This window comes from Lynx rufus, unplaced genomic scaffold (assembly GCF_022079265.1).
Source record: "Lynx rufus isolate CCGP_SWC_20201006 ecotype Redwood Valley unplaced genomic scaffold, mLynRuf1.p SCAF_4, whole genome shotgun sequence".
Lineage (NCBI taxonomy): Eukaryota > Metazoa > Chordata > Mammalia > Carnivora > Felidae > Lynx > Lynx rufus.
In genome coordinates this window covers 82,306,633-82,325,661 of record NW_025814856.1, presented here as the reverse complement: position 1 = coordinate 82,325,661, position 19,029 = coordinate 82,306,633, and the positions used below count along the sequence as shown (strand labels likewise).

The 19,029-nt window shown below is 38.4% G+C and overlaps 2 protein-coding genes across 2 annotated transcripts in view; one reads left to right on the top strand and one right to left on the bottom strand.

The window, feature by feature from the left end:
* The window catches only part of CCDC146 (coiled-coil domain containing 146), a 116,916-nt gene extending 113,653 nt beyond the window's left edge, over positions 1–3,263 (bottom strand). Inside the window, exon 1 of the mRNA XM_047094770.1 lies at positions 3,027–3,263. The gene's annotated coding sequence lies outside the window, so the exon portion shown is untranslated. The remainder of the gene's footprint in view (positions 1–3,026) is intronic.
* A 198-nt stretch (positions 3,264–3,461) lies between these two features.
* FAM185A (family with sequence similarity 185 member A) overlaps positions 3,462–19,029 on the top strand; it is a 76,480-nt gene continuing 60,912 nt past the window's right edge. The window contains exons 1-2 of the mRNA XM_047097171.1: positions 3,462–4,115; positions 6,606–6,715. Coding sequence (XP_046953127.1) covers positions 3,665–4,115; positions 6,606–6,715 — 561 coding nt within the window. The 5' untranslated portion in view covers positions 3,462–3,664. The remainder of the gene's footprint in view (positions 4,116–6,605; positions 6,716–19,029) is intronic.

Sequence of the window (19,029 nt, the reverse complement as noted above, 5' to 3'; positions counted from 1 at the left end):
TATCAAGTTGGAATTGTTTCAATGGAATATATTTTAAATACAATTTTATTTTAAAATTACTACTATTATTATTATAGAATTGAGATCATACTAAACATACAATTTGGCATTCTACTCTTTTCACTTAATATTACTGTGAGATAATAGAAAAAATATATATTGATCTCTCCTTGGTTCCTGGCACAGGGCTCCTGAAATCCTTGTAATTTCTGGGTGTGGTAGGATTACCTTTCGTTCTAATGAGGTGACTTTGGGTGGGCTCCTGGATGGCTCCTGGATGAGGGTTTGGAGAGCACAAACCATGATTAGAAGTTTGGAATTTTCAGCCCTGCCTCCATTCTCCTAAGAAGAAAGAAGGGCTGAAAATGGGATTAATGATTGATCATGCCTACTTGATGAAGCCTCCATACAAATCCCAATAGTATGGGGTATGTAGATCTTCCATGTAGGCAGACAAATCCACACAAGGAAGGAGACACACCCCAACCCCAGGGAGACAGAAACTCCTGTTCTAGGGACCCTCCCAGACCTCACCCTATGTATCTCTTCATCAGGCTGTTCATCTGTATCCTTCATCATATCTTTTAATAAACTGGTAAACATGTTTTCCTGAGTTCTAAGAACCACTCTAGCAAGTTCATCAAAACTGAGAAGGGGGTTGGGGTGCCTGGGTGGCTCAGTCAGTTGAGCATCTGACTTTGGCTCAGGTTATGATCTCACAGTTTGTGAGTTTGAGCCCCACATTGGGCTTTGTTCTGACAGCGTGGAGCCTGCTTCAGATTCTCTGTCTCCCTCTCTCTCTGCCCCTCCCCTGCTTGCCCTCTCTCTCTCAATAATAAACATTAAAAAATAATAAAAACTGAGAAGGGGTTGTGGGAACCTCTGATTTGTAGCCAAATCAGACAGAAGTTGTGGGTAACCAGGGACCACTACATGTAATTGGCATATCAAGTAGGTGAGAGCAGTCTTGTGGAACTGAGCCCTTAACCTGTGGGATCTGACACTATTTACAGGTGGATAGTGTTAGAATTGAGTTAAACTGTAGAACACCCAGAGTATCAGCAGAAGTGTTGTGAGTGTGGTAGTAGTGTGAGAGTAATGGAGAAACACACAGAAAGAGAACTGGAGGTTTTTCCTTTCCAATTATATTATGGAAGTTTTCCCATATCATTGAATATTCTTCAGAAAATAATTTTTAAATTGTTGCAGAATATTCCAGATATATACTGATTTATGTAACTACGACTATTTCTGGACATTTAAATTGCTTCACTTCTTCATTATCATAAGTAACTATAAAACAAAATTCTTTGAACATAAGTTTTTTGAATATCCATAGTTTTATGCTTACATTAAATCCCCAGAAGTATAATTTCCAGGTCATGTATACACATTAAAAAAATTTTTTTAATGTTTATTTTTGAGAGAGAGACAGAACGTGAGTGGGAGAGGGGAAGAGAGAGAGGGAGACACAGAATCTGAAGCAGGTACCCAGCTCTGAGGTGTCAGCACAGAGCCCAATGTAGGCCTCGAAGTCACAAACTGTGAAATCACATGAGATCACTCCTATAATCAGAAAGCAGTTTTTCAGTCACTTTTCTTTAGCTTTATTTGAAAATAATCAAACAATGATTTTGCCACATAGACAACTATGGTTCACTTGCCAGTTCCATTAACTTGGCTGTTCTCAAAAGGAAATATTACCATAGAAACAAAATAATCTGGTAGGTATTCCTAGTTAATCTAAAAATATTTGGCATGTGCACAACAGATGTGAGTGCATTCTTAACTTGCTTAAACCAATGCCTTTTTCAAATTGATTTTCAAAGTTATCCCTATGGGTTTTCATTAAAAAGACAGTTTGAAGAGCAGTTTGAATAATTATGACCAAATGAAACACAAAGCCAAGGACAGAACTAGTATACAGCAGGAACTTGGTGAACCTAAAAGCTAAGCATCTATCATAAGTCTTCAGTAGGAGGGAGAATAAGGAGGGAGAAAGAACTAGGAGGACAGAAAAGAGCAAATGATAACCTAAGAAAACACTGAATTTTTAAAAAGGTAATGGCTGGCAGAGAACCCTGTGACCTGGGACCATAAGGACTTTAGCCAAGTTCATTAGGACTTAGCTAGTCTCTCTATCACTATACCTCCTAGTAATTCTGCACTTGGCCAAGGGCTTCAGTTTTCTAAGACATTTGGTTTCAGCCCTTGCATTTTATTAAACATCATTGCTTGCAGTTTGTCTTTACTAAAGAACTTAGGGAATAACTGGTAGGAGGAGGAAGGGGCACAGAAAGGGAGAGATATGTCTGCAAGCAGGAAATAAATCTCGTGGGGTTTTTTTTCCATTTTTAAAATTGCCCACAGAATTATAGAAGATAAAAATGCCTTACAGAGTCATTTAGTACAATCCTTCTTCATCTTAAAGCTGAAGAAAGAGATCCAGGAGACGCAGATAAAAAGCCAGGTGACAGAGCCAGGAAATAGTCCCATGCTCTTCTCATTGCACTATGCTGACTGATTTTTCTTTGTAGGAGCATTTGTAGTCAAAGAGATCAGTGCTGCTGTCAACACAAGTCCCAATCTCTCAGATATTTCTTTGTTACTAAGAATCAGTGCTATCCCTAAAACAAAAATACAGTAATTTACACGGCAATTTTGTAGCCTGTGCCTCATGTTCACATCCATTTATATCATTTGATCCTTACAAAAACTCTGAGGCAAGACAAGGAAAGTATTATTGACCTCGTTTTAAGGACAAGCAATTAAAACCCAGAGACGTTCAATGACTGGCTTAAGATCACTTAGGATCAGGAAGAAGGCAGGGCTCTAATGCTATTCCTAAATTTGTTATCAAAAGAGGGAGTTCATCAAAAAACACCAATCTGGCTCTTTACCCTCTTGCCCAGGGATTCTCCATCTCAGGGTAACCCCCACTAGTTTAGTGAAGTTTGGATCTAACCACCCACCGAGGTACTTTAGTTTGCATCTAGTTCTCACTTTTTAAAAGCGCAGTTTCTTACCCCTTAACTTGGTCCTGATCCTTATTTAGTTCCTATATTTCTCCGTGGATTAGGGCCTCCAGGGTCTCACTCCAGAGCTCCACCCTCTATCAAAGTAGTCGCGTCCCGGGTATCCAAGGAAACCACGCAGTCCTGCCCACCTTGTTTCTTCCGCGCTTTCCATTGGCCAGTTGGATTCCCAAGTAAATTTTTTTTTTTTTTCCTATTCCTCCAATGGCTAATGGGCTTCAGGCCAGCGGCGCACGCCTTCGGAGGCGGGTCTAACACGTGGTCTTACTACCCTTTCTACCTGCGCATTGCCTCCTGGGATATGTAGTTTCTAAGCTGCTCAAAGCCCTTCGGACCTATCGTCCCCTTTGAAACTACCTATCCCATGCACCTTTGCGAAAGGGGAGGGCGCAGGCGAGGAGTCCAAGTCAGAGTAGATACTGAGAGCTTTGAAATTTCAACTTGCCGGTGAGGCGTGTGCGGTTGAGGTTTAAATTGCCAGAGAAAGTGGTCAGTCTTGCTGTTGCTTCAACAAATCCTCCCAAACGACCCCCCTTTGACTTGAGTAGGCGTAGTGGTCAAGTTGACTGGCTGGTGGCGAGACCGGCCTGTGGTTGAGAGGATTAGTCGGAGCACGAGAGGGGTGCGCCATGTTCGCCCCCTGCTCGGGCTCGGGGTTCGGCCGCCTCCGGCTCAGCCAGCTCCGAGTTGGGGCCGGCAGAGCTGCGGGTAGCTGGGCGTGTCGGGCTGGTTCGGCCCGGGAGTACGGCTCAGGTGGGGGCCAGCGCCAGCCTGGGCCCGAGCCCACAGTCTCTCGGCCAGGGCTTGCGCGCCAGGCTCTGAAGGAGTGGGCGCTGCTAGTGAGCCCGTTCGGTCGGCTGCGGGCGCGGCTTCCGTGCCATTTGGCCGTGAGGCCCCTGGACCCCCTCACCTACCCCTACGGTGACCGCGTGCTGGTCGCGGTGAGATCAGCGGAAGGCGGGGCGCGGGGCCTGGCCGGCCTGCAGGTGAAATACGACGAGGCGCTGAAGGAGGTAACCATCGTGTCTGACACCATCGACCCCCAGGCGTCCGTGGAGGTGAACGCGCCCCTGAAGTTTGGCAAGTGAAGTGAAGTGAAAACGTGTTTGGGTCCCAGGGCACAGCCGGCGACCTTCTGAAATTGGCCAGACGTGCACTTTTCATTGTTTCCTTTGACTTTCCAACCTGATTTACTATTGTCCCCCCTCGGAACCTGCTCCCCCCTTTTCTTTTTGTTTGTTTTTTCTTGCTCTACTTTGGGTTTCCTGGTGAAAGTTAGACATCAGGTTCGCAGTTAAAGACATTGGAAACCTCATATGGAATAATCTAAGTCAAATATTATTTGTGGAACCCTTATATTCTCCTTTGGCACTTAGTTCCTAATTTTTCTGTCACTGCACTTTGTCAGTAGCAAAGTGGTTAATTTTTCAGGGTTGTAGTTTCTTGATAATCCATTCAGTGCTCACAGCCTGGGGTCTGTTCCAAAACAGCTGTCTGTAGGATGTTCCATATCTAACCTGGACCAAGTGTTCGTTTTCAAATAGGCACCCAGCCTTTTACTGATACGTCTCCATTGTAAATTTTCCATGAGTAGCAGTCTTTGAAAACACACACACACACACACACACGCACGCACGCATGCACGCACGCACACACAGTAAAACTGCCTGGGAAACTTCAGTTGATAATGCCTGCAATGTTTCTAAGTATTTGGGCTCCATGATATTTCTCAAATGCAAGCCAGTGTGTACACATTGTTCTAGGGAAGTCTCCCCAGGCTCTCCTTCCTGACTGAAGGATGATACTAATGATGATCATAACAGCAGCTAACACTTCTAAGATAGTCTTTTCTAACCCTTACAATTGCGCTATAGAGTAGATACTGTTATTGGCACTGTTTCACCTAAGGAAGTGGGAGAGATAGCAAGTTTCATCAAGTGTTTATTGTGGGTGACAAAATAGAAAAAATCCATGCCTTCGTGAAACTTCTGTTCTCATGGGGATAGATCAGATATCTCTCAGATATAAAGTGGTGGAGCTGGAATGGGAATTGACTGCAGTCTGCTCAACCACTATGCTTTACTGCTTCTCAACTTCTTTAAACTAGTTTAGATGAATAAGAGACCCTAATCTCAAAATAGAACCCTCTGGGTTGGGGAGAAAGATTTCCCGTTATATTATCATAATAAAAAATGGACTGAGTGTCGAAATAGAGTTAAGCAAAATTTTTATGGTAGCGCAGATAAAAGTGAAACCATCCATATTGATGATCCTTAACCTCATTTTTTTTTGTAGATTCCTCTTTTTAGAGACAGAATCCCATTTCCAGTTTACCATTTTCTACATGTCTATACACGAGCTCCTTAAATCAACATAATTCAGTTTTCTTCATACTTACTTGTTCCTCCAGTTTGTTTATACCTGTTTCTGTGAGTAGATAAGAGTAGCATTATTACCACTCAGTGTCTGGCCTTAACTTCTCTACCTACCTAGTGGGGGGTGGGGGGGGTGGGGTAGAGTGTATTTAGAGTATGTTTCTTTCTCTGCATGTCTATCAACACTGCCTTGGATGAAGGCTGTGTTGCAACACTACTTAACTGGGTAAACGCTTCTTGGTTACATTTGTTTCCATGTAAAGATGGGGTAAAACTGTTGGTTTGTATAATTTAGATTATTCTAGTATTGCTGTTTATTAAACCTTTATAGAGACTGCTATATACAAAACTGTAGAAAATTTTTTTATGCCATAACTATTAAAATTGTGATATTAAACCCCAGTAGTTTGTGTGTGGGGCAACAAACACAGATACATACTATTCCTGTACATGCTTTTAATTTATAGGAGATTTGAGAACAAATCTTTAAATCTTCATGAATATGAGAAGAGGCTAACTGGCATATTCAGTTTACCATAATGACTTAAATTTTTTTTTTCTTTAACGTTTATTTATTTTCTGAGAGACAGAGACAGAGCATGAGCATGAGCAGGGGAGGGATGGAGAGAGGGAGTCACAGAAGCCGAAACAAACTCCAGGCTCTGAGCTGTCAGCACAGAGCCCGATGTGGGGCTCAAACCCACCCACAAACTGTGAGATCATGACCTGAGCCAAAGTCGGATGCTTAACCAACTAAGCCACCCAGGTGCCCCTCATAATGGCTTTTTAACTTGCTATATTCTTATTCGAACCTGTGTGTGTGTGTCTGTGTGTATGTGTTGTCTCAGTGGGGAAGAGGCTTCTATGATCTTTCCCAGGAAATGTCTATAATAACTAGAGTCTCTGATGACCTCCCTGACTTGTCTCCTATATTACTTACTTTCTCTTTAGGTGATACAGGTCAACAGAAATCACTGCTTTATTTCTTAAAACAAGCAGAAAAGGGCACTACATCTGGTCCTGTTGCTGTGGTGGGGACCCCTTAGGTGCTGACAACTGCTCTCTCCAGAGTTCAGTAATATTATGAACATAACTCAGGAGCTGGATTTCTAGGGGTTACTAAAATGCTTTGGAGCTCATTAGCCATAGTACTAATTTGCTTTTTCTTTCTTTTTTTTTATTTTTTTATTTCTAGATTTGAATATCAAGTCATCAGGGTCTGGCTGTGTAAAAGTCCAAAATATTGAGTGTGATAATTGCAAAATTGAAACTGAGCAGGGGACTGGCATCTTACAGTCTGTTAAGGTATGAAAATTTTTCTAATTGTGTTTCAATATTACTGTTTTAAAAAACCTTAAACTTTGAGCTGCAGTATCAAAATAAAGCTATTATTCTGAGTATCATGTTGAGAATGTTAAGTATTATTTATTCATCTTTCAGACATTTCTGGCAGAAATTTTACCTTGAAATCAGTTCTGTTCTGAAAGTCCAGAGGTTGTAGCAACTCTGATGGTTTTCCTCATTTTTCTTTATTTTTTTAATTAAAAAAATTTTTTTAATGTTTATTTACTTTTGAGAGCATGAGTGTGCATACGAGAGCAGTGGAGAGGCAGAGAGAGAGAGGGAGACAGAGGATCCAAAGTGGGCTCTGGGCTCACAGCAGAGAGCTTGAACTCAGGGACTGTGGGATTGTGACCTAAGGCTGAAGTCAGTTGCTTAACAGACTGAGCCACCCATGTGGCCCATCCTCATTTTTCTTTTAAATTTCATTTTAAAGTGTACAGTGAAACTAATAATACATTCTTAGTATTCTGAGATCTTATTAAGTTAAAGAAATTTTCGTTTTAACAAACGGTTTTATTCTGCTTATTAAAGAGTAAGGAAAGGGCCTTAAGCACTAAAAATATGCTTAATGAAATAAGTTAGAGAAAGATAAATATATGATTTCGCTCATATGTGGAATTTAAGAAACAGAACAGATGAACATAGGGGAAGGGAAGGAAAAAATAAGATAAAAACAGAGAGGGAGACAAACTATAAGAGACTCTTAAATACAGAGAACAAACTGAGGTTGCTGGAAGTGTGTTGGGTGGGAAGATTGGCTAAATGGGCAATGGTTATTAAGGAGGGCACTGGTTGGGATGAACACTGGATGTTATATGTAAGTGATGAATTAATAAATTCTATTCCTGAAATCATTATAACACTTTATGTTAACTAAGTTGGATTTAAATTTAAAAAAGAAAAATAAATTAAAAATAAAAATAAAAAAAATAAAAATATGCTTAAAATAGTAGTCACATTTTTAATGTATCAAGTAGCTCATTATTTAAGGATTAAGTAGGTATTTGTGCTAAACAACAAAGGATTCATCTTGTTTTGTAATAACACTTAAAAAAATTTTTTTTAATGTTTATTTTTAAGAGAGAGAGAGAGAAAGAGGGAGAAAGAGTGAGGGGCAGGAGGGGCAGAGAGAGAGGGAGACAGAATCTGAAGCAGACTCCAGGCTCTGAGCTGTCAGCACAGAGCCTGACGCGATACTCGAACTCACGAACCGTGAGATCATGACCTGAGCTGAAGTCAGACACTTAACCGCCTGAGCCATCCAAGCTTCCTGTAATAACACTTTTTTATTTAATTTTCTTAAAATTAGATTGGTCTCAGCTCTGAATGATTTCAACTACATCTCTGATAGGCGCTAGCTTTTCATTTCTACTGCTACTTCTTACACTTGCATTGTCAAGTACTTTTGTGAACTTTGATGGCATATAACTTTGTTGAAGAGAAGTCAGTCACCTTTGCTTCATAATTGCAAAACATTTTCATTTTTGGATTCATAAACACTAACTAGAATGTTTAATTTGATGCATTTAAAAATTTTTACATCATTTGTTTTTTGCAGCCACTTTTATTTGCATACCTTCTGTTGCAGGGAGTATGGCCGGAGTCGCAAAAGATGAGTCTGCAAACAAAGTGTAGTTAAGTGAAGGTCCTCATACTCTAGTGGGAATGAGGCCCTGACTCCAGAATGAAGCTTCTTTTTATTAGGATAATTGCTAAAGGCTATGTGCATAAAGTCAGCCAAGCAAGTGTGTTAATCAATCTAATGGTTTAGCTTTTCAAGGTTGAATTTCGAGTTAACTGGTTTCTATATCACTAGGAAGGGTCAGGTGTGAAGGAGGATCCGGCCTTTGACAATGTTAATGGCTCTAGGCATTCCTTATGAGCCTCAGCAGTGTTCAGCTGTGTAAACATGTCCTAAGGCCTTGCACCTTCTCCAGCCCTTCCCTTTTGAAGTCTTTTCCTTTGATGCTTCTCTCCTGCATCTCCCACATCTCCCCCTTTTCTTTCATTTGGCAAAGCTGGAAAGCAAAGACAGAGGCTCTTGCAAAGAGCCTATTCGCCGCTTCGTTGCTGTCCTCTTCTCCAGACTAGGTATATGCAAAGTAATAAGACAAAGATTAATATAAAAATACCAATCGCAGAAAAGCTTAAGGGTTTTATATAATTCATTGGATTCAATCCCGAAATTCTATTAGTTATCTCAGATAGAGAAGGAGCACCAGAAATCATCTCAAGTTTATTTTTGAATGTTTCATAAATGTCCTTTTGTAATTGAGCTATATCAGCAGAGGTATTGCCTTGATTAAGAAGGTGTCGACGCACCAGGTCCCATGATATCTTAGATTGATTATATACATGGGGGTGACACAAAAGGTGGTTATGTTCCAATCACACTGAAGCTTTATCTGTTGTTGTAAACTAATCAATTGATCTCCTAGAAAAAGAACAGCTTGTTGCAAGTCAGATAATTGGCTCTCTATTCGGCTATCGATCATCCGTTGGCTGTTCGACAGCCTTTCTGAATCTTGATGTCAGTTTTGTACAAAGTGGGTGGTTTGTACAGTCTGATGTAGCACAAAACCGGCTGTTGCTGCTGTAGCTGTAATAGCTATAATCCCAAGTACAGCAGTTACCAGTAAAGCTACAAACCGTAGGCTGTGGTGTAAGACATGTTTCAATATTTCATCTATGAGTAACATTTCAGGGGAGTGTTGCCAAAGCTGATCCATGATTACAGGCATCCAAACCCCATTATGTGCCTTAAGGTTATATAAGCTTTGTTTTTCCTGGTTAAAAGAAATAGTAAAATTAAGACAAGTATCAAAAGAACAATTATGGCAAGTAAGAAGATTGTTATCAGGGTCCCAATGAGGCATGCCTAATATAAACAGAGAAGGAAGTCTGACACATGCTTGGATTTTATGAGTCTCATTTAATCTAAAAAGGATGGAGAATTTATTTGAAATATTCATTAAGTGGCCTTTCCAAGTGGCCATGCCTAATAATCTAGTACCAATTTTCCAAAGTTCTGAATGAACTGGCCCATCAGGTAAATGTGGGCTGGGGGGAGCCATCCCTCCTTCATGCCATATAGTGGGTTCAGATGTTACATCTGAAATGATGTCGTCTTGATATTGATGCCATCGGAGCTCTCTTTTGGAGTATTTGGTCCAAACAGAGCCTACAGAGGCCCAATTCATGATGCTTCCTTTGGAAGTATTAAGAAGAACTCTATTAATCTCTCCTCTACAGAGCTCCCAATTAACCCATTCCTCAGGATTTATAATCTTTCTTAATTGACATCGAGGCAATTTAGGAGGGTGATCCTATGTAATTCTTTGACTTCTCATGGAGACTCCCTGTAATAAGTACAATATAGAGACATTAGTCCCATTGGGTATTTTTGTTATCCATGCCTGTGAACGAACTGTAACACAGTGTTCACCTGTTCCAAAGCATATAGGTGGCCCATCTGCACCTACAGAATATTCAGGGATTATTTTCCTTCTTCTTCTGGTTTAAATGGGCCTCTATTATCATAAGGTCCAAGCAACCAGACTGAATGATTTACATAAACTGGGAAAGAGGGATCATCCCATGTAATTAATCTATTAAGAGGTGGATTTAGAATATAAGCCCAATATGTGTGATTCTCTTTAGTGCTCACGATTAGGGTAAGAACCAACATCACGGCAATGAACAGAGTAGTAGAGGCTTAGGTGTTCCTGTTTTTTGGAGGATCTGTTCTGCTTCTAGAGTCATCTTCTTCATCTGACCCCATGTCGGAGGTTTGGCTTTGTTTTGTTTTGTTTTTGTAATCTCTTGCTCCAGGTCAGTGGTCGAAAATTGTCAACTCTTTTTCTATTCACCCATCTGTTCATATCGTGGTTTCAATTGCCGGGCTGGGAGCCAGATAGCCCCGTCATCTGTGGATATAAGAGCAAATCCTCGACCTCACAATTTAACATACCCAGGGCACCATTGGTTATTATCATTTTCCCAAAGTATTGGTTGTAAAAAGGGTCTGCTATTAGAGACTGTGTGATGTTTTTCAGCTGCAGTGAGCTTTTGTTCACCTCTTAAATCCAAAAAATTAAGTGTAAATAATGCTTTCATTAATTGATTCTTTGGATTCAAGGTCATATCCCCAAGTTTTTGTTTTTGTGACATGGTTTTTAATGTATGATTAGTATGTTCAATAATAGCTTGATCTTGTAGATTGTAAAGGAATGCCTGTAGTATGATAAATCCCCCATTTTTGGCAACATATAAGAAAAGTGTGAGAAGTATAAGCGGGGCCATTGTCAGTTTTAAGATTCTGGGGGAGTCCCATTGTGGCAAATGCTTCTAAAAGGTGCTGAATAACACAGGCCGTTTTTCCTCCTGACAAAGGTGTAGTCCATACAAAACCAGAATATGTATCTACTGATACACGTACATATGCAAGGCGACCAAATTGCAGAACATAAGTAACATCCATTTGTCATAAATCATTAGGTTGTTGACCTCTGAGATTAACCCCCTGAGAGTATGGAGGAATGACATTAGGCCCACAAGTGGGGCAGTGTGTGATAATTTCTCTAGCTTAAGGAAAATAGAAAAGTGTTTACTTAAGCCTTTAGCATTAAGATGAGTCAGATTGTGAAAATCTTGTGTTGTAATAATAGGAGCTGCCAATAAGGAATCCGCTGTAGCATTTCCTTCTGTCAAGGGGTCAGGGAGGCCAGAATGAGATCATTTGTGAGTAATGTATATAGGATGGGATTGGTGTTGGAGACAATATTGTATTCAAAAAAATAAGACCATTCTGAGCCATCTGAATAAATATTAATGGTTTCCAAATTTTCAATCATTTGTTTAGAATAGGCTGAATCTGTTAAGATATTGATGGAGGAGGATACATCCTTAAGTAATAAAAATATGGCAAAGAGTAGAGTTCAGCCTTTTGTACTGAAGCATATGGGGATTTTACATATTTAGAAGTAGGACCATAATATGCAGAATAACTGGATTTGTTGGCATCTATAAAATAATTAGGTCCATTTACAGGTACTGATTGTACAATTCGAGGCATGATAAAGGAGGTGGTTTTGATAAATTCAGTTAATTTGGATTTAGGATAATGGTTGTCTATGTGACCTATATAATCTGCAACTCCCAAGTTGCCATGAAATGCATTGCCGATATGCCATGGATATTTGTGCATGAGACAGAGAGGTACTATAATTGTCTCAGGGTCTTGGGCTGTTATTTCCTTAAGTTTCTCCCAACCCTTAAAAACTAACATTCCTATTTTGTCTAAATACGTAGATAATTTTTTAAAGGCTTTGGTGGAAAGAAATATCCATTCTGTGATTCCATTAGCCTGCCAAAGTACTCCCGTAGGAGAATGAGGTGATGGTAAAATTAACAAGGAAGCAGGTAGTGAGGGGTCAATTCGAGTAAGCCGACTGGAAGCAATTTTTTGTTCGATCCATTGTAATTCTTGGGATGCTTCCGGAGTTAATTTTCTAGGGCTATTTAAATTGGAATCCCCTTTATGTACATCAAAAAGATGAGTCAGTTGATAAGTAGGTATACCTAGAGTAGGACGTAACCAGTTAATGTCTCCTAATAACTTCTGGAAATCATTCAAAGTATGCAAGGTATCTCTATGAACTTGAACATTTTGAGGCATTATTGAATTTTGTACTAATTTTTGACCTAAATAGAACAAGGGATCTTCAAATTGAATTTTGTCTTCTGAAATAATGAGGCCATATTTTGAGAGGGTTGCCTGAGCTGCTAAAAAGAGTGCATGTCAATCATGTCGTTAGGGTAAAGCTAAAAGGATGTCATCCATGTAATGGATGATCTTAGCATGAGGAAACTGAGATCATAAATATCGGAGAGGTTCTGCAACAAAAAGCTGACAAAGAGTAGGACTATTTAACATTCCTTGAGTTAAAACTTTTCACTGAAATCTGTTTATGGGCTCCTCATGATTAATTACAGGAACGGAGAACGCAAATCTCTCCAAATCTTTAGGGTTTAAGGGAATGGAGAAAAAAACAATCCTTAAGATCAATAATTATAATTTTCCAATCTTGAGGGATAGCAGCAGGTTGTACTCGGAAGGCCAGGCTGTAGAACCCCCATAGGTTGTAGGATTTTATTTAGGGCTCAGAGATCAGTCAGCATTCTCCATTTTCCAGATTTCTTTTTTATGACAAAAACCAGAGATTTCTGGAGACTAATTTAAGGTTCAATATGTCCCGCTTCTTATTGTTCAGAAACTAAAGATTTTAAAGCTGCCGGTTTTTCTTGAGAAAGCGGCCACTGCTCTATCCATATGGGCTCATCATTAAGCCATTTAAAGGCAGCGCATATTTTTGTTCTTTGGAAGTGGCCACTAAGATAAATTTGGATATCCTAGCCTTGTGGCTTTGTGTTTGGGAAAATATCGAGGGGTGTTTTAATGCCTTGTTGATTTTTATCTAATCCCTTCAGTGGGTCATATCCCATGGCACATATTATATTTTTATTTTGAGTAGATATAGATGGGATATTAATATATGCACCCCATTGTTGAAGTAAATCTCTACCCCACAGATTAATGGCAATGTTAGCCACATAGGGTTTAAGAGTTACTATCTGATCCTCAGGTCCTTCACATCTCATAATCTGTTGACTTCTTTTTATTCCAAGAAGCCAAGTCCTGTAAAAATTACAGGTATGTTCTTAACAGGCCAAGATGAAGGCCAAAACTTTTCAGATACGATGGTAACCTCAGCTCCAGTGTCTACTAATCCTATAAAAGATTTATTATTAATTTTAAGATGTATTTTGGGACAAGGATCTTTCAAAAAAGTTTGCCAATATAATTGTTTTCCAGTATTGCCAAAACCTCCAGTTCTGATAACAGGATTGCTGTGGCCCTCTGTGTAAGGAAGAATAAGTAATTGAGCAATTTTATCTCCTGGTTGAATAGTATAAGGGTTATTGGCTGATATCATAACTTGAATGTCATTTTCATAATCATAGTCAATAACACCAGGATGCATATGAATACCTTTAAGTGTAAGACTATTCCATTCAAAAATAAGGCCTATTGTGCCTTTTTCTAAAGGCCCATATTTAGTAATTAGTGTCTTAGCTTTTTACCTCATTAGATATCCAATGAATTTATCTCAATTTATCATGCAAACAAAACTTAAATGTTTTAGGTTACCAAAGACTCTGAAAGCTATCTTAACAATTACCCATGAAAACTATGAGGCAAACAAAGTTAACCATTACTTTAAGTCATTCTTTTGTTAACAGATTGGAACAGAGATAACATGAGTTTATTTGACCTTTAATAAACCTTAGTAGAATAAAGTTTTATATTTAAAGTTGATAATTTGAAAGACAAATCCAACAAATATAAACTAGTTTAAATATTAAATATGTTTTATTACCATTTAAATCCTGGGAAGTTTGTTATAACCTTAGGATGTTATTATAAAGCATATCGTAAATAGGATTGTAAATTATTATAAATCTTAAAATTTTATTTATTTAAGTAACGTGTCAATAAAAGATCCTAAAGGCATTGAATGTATAGCATTATATAGTTGTTAGCAAAACTTAGTTCCTTTAACATTGAGAAGTTTTACCTAAGCAATCAAAGACTTGATAAAGATGAAACCTAAAGCTTTGGTGTTTTTGGCAAAGAGAAAAGAAAAAACCTTTGTTTACATTGTCTTATCAAGAGCAGAACAGTCAAAGAAAGCTGTTTTTTGAACAGAGAGAAAAGCAGAATTTTAACCTTACACCAGTATATTTTAAAAATTCCATTTATCTCAACCTTGGTAGAATAAAGTTAAAAGACATGTCTATCTTAATATTTTATCTGTGTTTTCTTAAAAGTTTATCATTGTTAATTTTTTCCCGTGGAACCAGTGAGGAAATTTAAAGTTTAAGGAAGTGTTTTCTTTGACTTTTGACAGCATACATCTTCCTGAAGGCAGACAGAGGCGCAGAGGGCAAAGAAAAGAGTTCACATGGTTCTAAAGTCTGTCAGCTCAGATAGACGAGCAGATACCGATTTTTGTTTTGTTTTGTATTATTTGTTTGGTTTGTTTTTGTTTTCCTTTAGTGGAATTAGGCAGTCTATGTTGGGCCAGAGAAGACAGGAAAGTTCCCCGAAACAAAAGGAGTTTTGGCAGCTGCTTGGGAATATTCCTTAAAATCTCTATCCTGAGGTAGACTAGCCAGAGACAATTGGCTCTAATCATCACTTGTGGGTGGCGGTGGAGGCCATTCTGGTCAAGTATTTTCCTCAGGTGCTATATAGCTTTGATTCCTTTGGAAGAAGATTCATCCTCAAAACTATCAGATGTAAAATCCAATTCATCTCCTTCTTCTTGATGAGTTTTTAATTTAGATGAAATTATATTTTGTTCTGAGTCAGACTGTAAAGGCTGTAAAGCCATCTCAAAGAGCATAAAAGACCAAACTTTTAAAGAAATGATATCTCCATTTTGATGAGCATGTGTAAGTGTTTTCATAATTAATCTCCATTGTTTAAGGTTTAAAAGATTTTTTCCAGAAGGATTAAACCAATAGCAGTGTTTTTTAACCAAGTACCAGAGCTCATCAAAAGTTCCCCTTTTCACTTTTACTCCTGAACTTCGCAATAAAGTACGAAGTATGTTAGAGTAAGCTTCATAATCCTGAGACTGGGAGTTTCCCATACTTCACTATCCCAAAGCGGGGACTTACCTGTCCTACCGCTCCGCTTTGGTCCCCTGTGACTGTAAACCGAAGTAGTCCAAGACTGTTTGCTGCACTGAATCCTGCCGACTCCACCAATTGTTCCAGAGTCGCAAAAGATGAGTCTGCAAAGTGCGGTTAGTGAAGGTCCTCATACTCTAGTCAGAATGAGGCCCTGACTCCAGAATGAAGCTTCTTTTTATTAGGATAATTGCTAAAGGCTATGTGCATAAAGTCAGCCAAGCAAGTGTGTTAATCAATCTAATGGTTTAGCTTTTCAAGGTTGAATTTCGAGTTAACTGGTTTCTATATCACTAGGAAGGGTCAGGTGTGAAGGAGGATCCGGCCTTTGACAATGTTAATGGCTCTAGGCGTTCCTTGTGAGCCTCAGCAGTGTTCAGCTGTGTAAACATGTCCTAAGGCCTTGCACCTTCTCCAGCCCTTCCCTTTTGAAGTCTTTTCCTTTGATGCTTCTCTCCTGCATCTCCCACAACCTTCCTTTAGTATCTGTTCACATGTGAACCATTTCAAATAAATTTAATTGTACAAATGTCATAAAAGATTAAAGAATCCTATCATATGTCCTTTTAGCAAAATGATATGGTTTGGGTTCTTATTGTAAAAGATACACAATGAAATCTTCATGTTGAATGACTAATTGGATGAGAATATTCATAGTTTCTTTTATATTGTTCACTCATCAGTGCTTGAGTTTTAGAATGTGCATTTAGAATATTGTCTTCTGAAAACTCAGTATCGTATACTTTCAGTTTCATAATCAAAATTAGAAGCTATATGACACAAACAAATGGAAAGATATTCCATGCTCACGGATTGGAAAAATTAATATTGTTAAAGTATCCTTACTACCCAAGCAATCCACAGATTCAATCCAATCCCTGCCAAAATGCCAATAGCATGTCACAGAACTAGATCAAATAATCCTAAGATTTGTATGGAACCATGAAAGACCCTGAATAGCCAAAGCAGTCTTGAGAAAGAAGAATGAGGTGTCACAATCCCAGATTTCAAAATACACTACAAAGCTATAGTAATCAAAACAGTATGGTAGTGGCACAAAAATAGATGCATAGATCAGTGGAACAGGGTAGTGAGCCCAGAAATAAACCCACACCTATATAGGCAATTAATTGGTGACAAAGGAGACAAGAATATGCAATGGAGAAAAAACATTTTTTTTCAATAAATGGTGCTGGGAAAACTGGACAACTACTTGGCAAAAGAATGAAAGTGGACTACTTTCTTACATCATACACAAAAACAAACTCAAAATGGATTAAAGACCTAAATATGAGACCTAAAACCATAAAACTCCTAGAAGGAAACATAGGAAGTAATCTCTTGGGCATCAGCCCTAGCAATATATTTATGGATATGTCTCCTCAGGAAAGGGAAGCAAAAGCAAAAAACAAAACAAAAACAAAAAACTCAGAATTACAAAATGAAAAAGTTTTACACAGCAAAGAAAATTATGAACAAAATATTTTTTTTAGAATGCAAAGTATTTTGTTTTTGAACTTCTAAATTTGAAAACAAAACAGCCTAGGTTAAATAATGCAGTTTTCCAAAGCTGAATATGCTCATTTGGAGCTCAGTTTTTCTGGCTTGCAGTAAGAAAATAACTTCCTAAAATTCCTATGCAGGAACACTACTGTTTGATTATCTGTGATTGGATGAACTGACCAATCTCAGTTGGTAACATCCCTTTTTTTCCCCCTTGATAAAGGTTTAAAAAATTCTAGAACAGACATATTTTTCTAGTCTTATACAGACAATCTCATTCTAAATGTCTCCTAAGAGGCATATACCATATAAAGGAATCCATTTTTGTCCTTGTCACTTTCATATACTTGAGAAATCGGTGTGGACACACTCACTGTGCTGTGTCCATTCACTAACAGGAAGAAGACTTGATTAGTGTTCAGCTGTAAGCACCTTCTAATTATCTTGATGGGCTCACCCACGTTGACATGATCAGACACAAGAAACTTGGTTTTGTCCAGGACAGGAAGTTCAGGAGGTTGCTTCTCACCCTTGTTACCGTTCTAGTGAATGGGAGAAGATATTTGTGATGATATATATGATAAGGGGTTAATATCCAAAATATACAGAGAACTTAGCACAACTTAACACCTAAAAACCAGAAAATCCATTGGAAAAATGGGCAGTAGACCTGAATAGACATTTTTCCAAATAAAACACATAGATAGCCAACAGATAAACGGAAAGGTGCTCAACATCACTAATTATCAGGGAAATGCAAATCAAAACCATAATGAGGTATCACCTCACACTAGTCAGAATGGCTAGTATCAAAAAAGATAAGAAATAACAAGTGGTGAGGATGTGGAAAAAATGAAGCCCTCATGTGCTTGGGAATGTACATTGGTGCACCACTGTAAAAAACAGTATGGAGGTTCCTTGAAAAATTAAAAATAGAAATATCATATGATACAGTAATTGCATTACTGGGTATTTACCCAAAGAAGACAAAAACACTAATTTAGAAAGATTGCAACATTATTTACAATAGCCAAGATATGGAAGCAACCCAAGTGTCCATCAGTACATGCATGAATAAATAAGATGTGGTGTGTGTGTACATATACACACATGTACATGCTCACACACGCATGCACATACAGGAATATTACTCAGACATAAAAAAGAGCGAGATCCTGCAATTTGTGATAACATGGATGGACTTAGAGGGTGTTACGCTGCAAAGTAAGTCAGAGAAAAGACAAATACCATATGACTGCACTCATATGTGGAATTTAAGAAACAAAACAAATAAGCCGAGGAAAACAAAACAAAAAAGCAGAGAGAGGGAGACAAAGAAAGAAATAGACTCTTAACTATAGAGAACAAACTGATGGTTACCAGAAGGGAGGTCAGTGGGGGATAGAGGAAATAGATGATAGGGATTACACTTACCATGATGAGCACTGAATTGTTGAATTACTATACTATACATCTGGAACTAATATAACACTATATGTTAACTATACTGGAATTAAAATTCATAACTTAATAAAAAGTATATTACCATTAAAAAAATTGATGGTGACTTCTGTAGGCACTGTTCAAGTATAAAGATACTCAAAATAATCACAATTAAGAGTCTGCAGATTTAATTTTTTTTAAATCAGAAGCTACTATGCTGCTGTCAGTTTCTTTGCATTTCTCTCTCTTTTTTTCTTTTGGCATTTATCTTTTGATTCATTTGATAATACTAAGATATCTTTTTTGTCACTTTTCTTCCTCCTGCCATTGTGGCATAAAACAAAAAATGGTTTCTCAACTTTGGCACTATTGATATTTTAGGCCAGATAATTTCCTGTTATCATGGGCTGAACTGTGCCCTGTAGCATGTTTAGAAGCATCCCTGGCCTCTACCTACTAAATGCAAATAGCACACATTATGACAATGAAAAGTATCTCTGGACATTGTCAAATGTTCTCTGGGGGACAAAATCATGTTTAGTTGAGAACTACCATTCTAGGCAAGTCCTTCA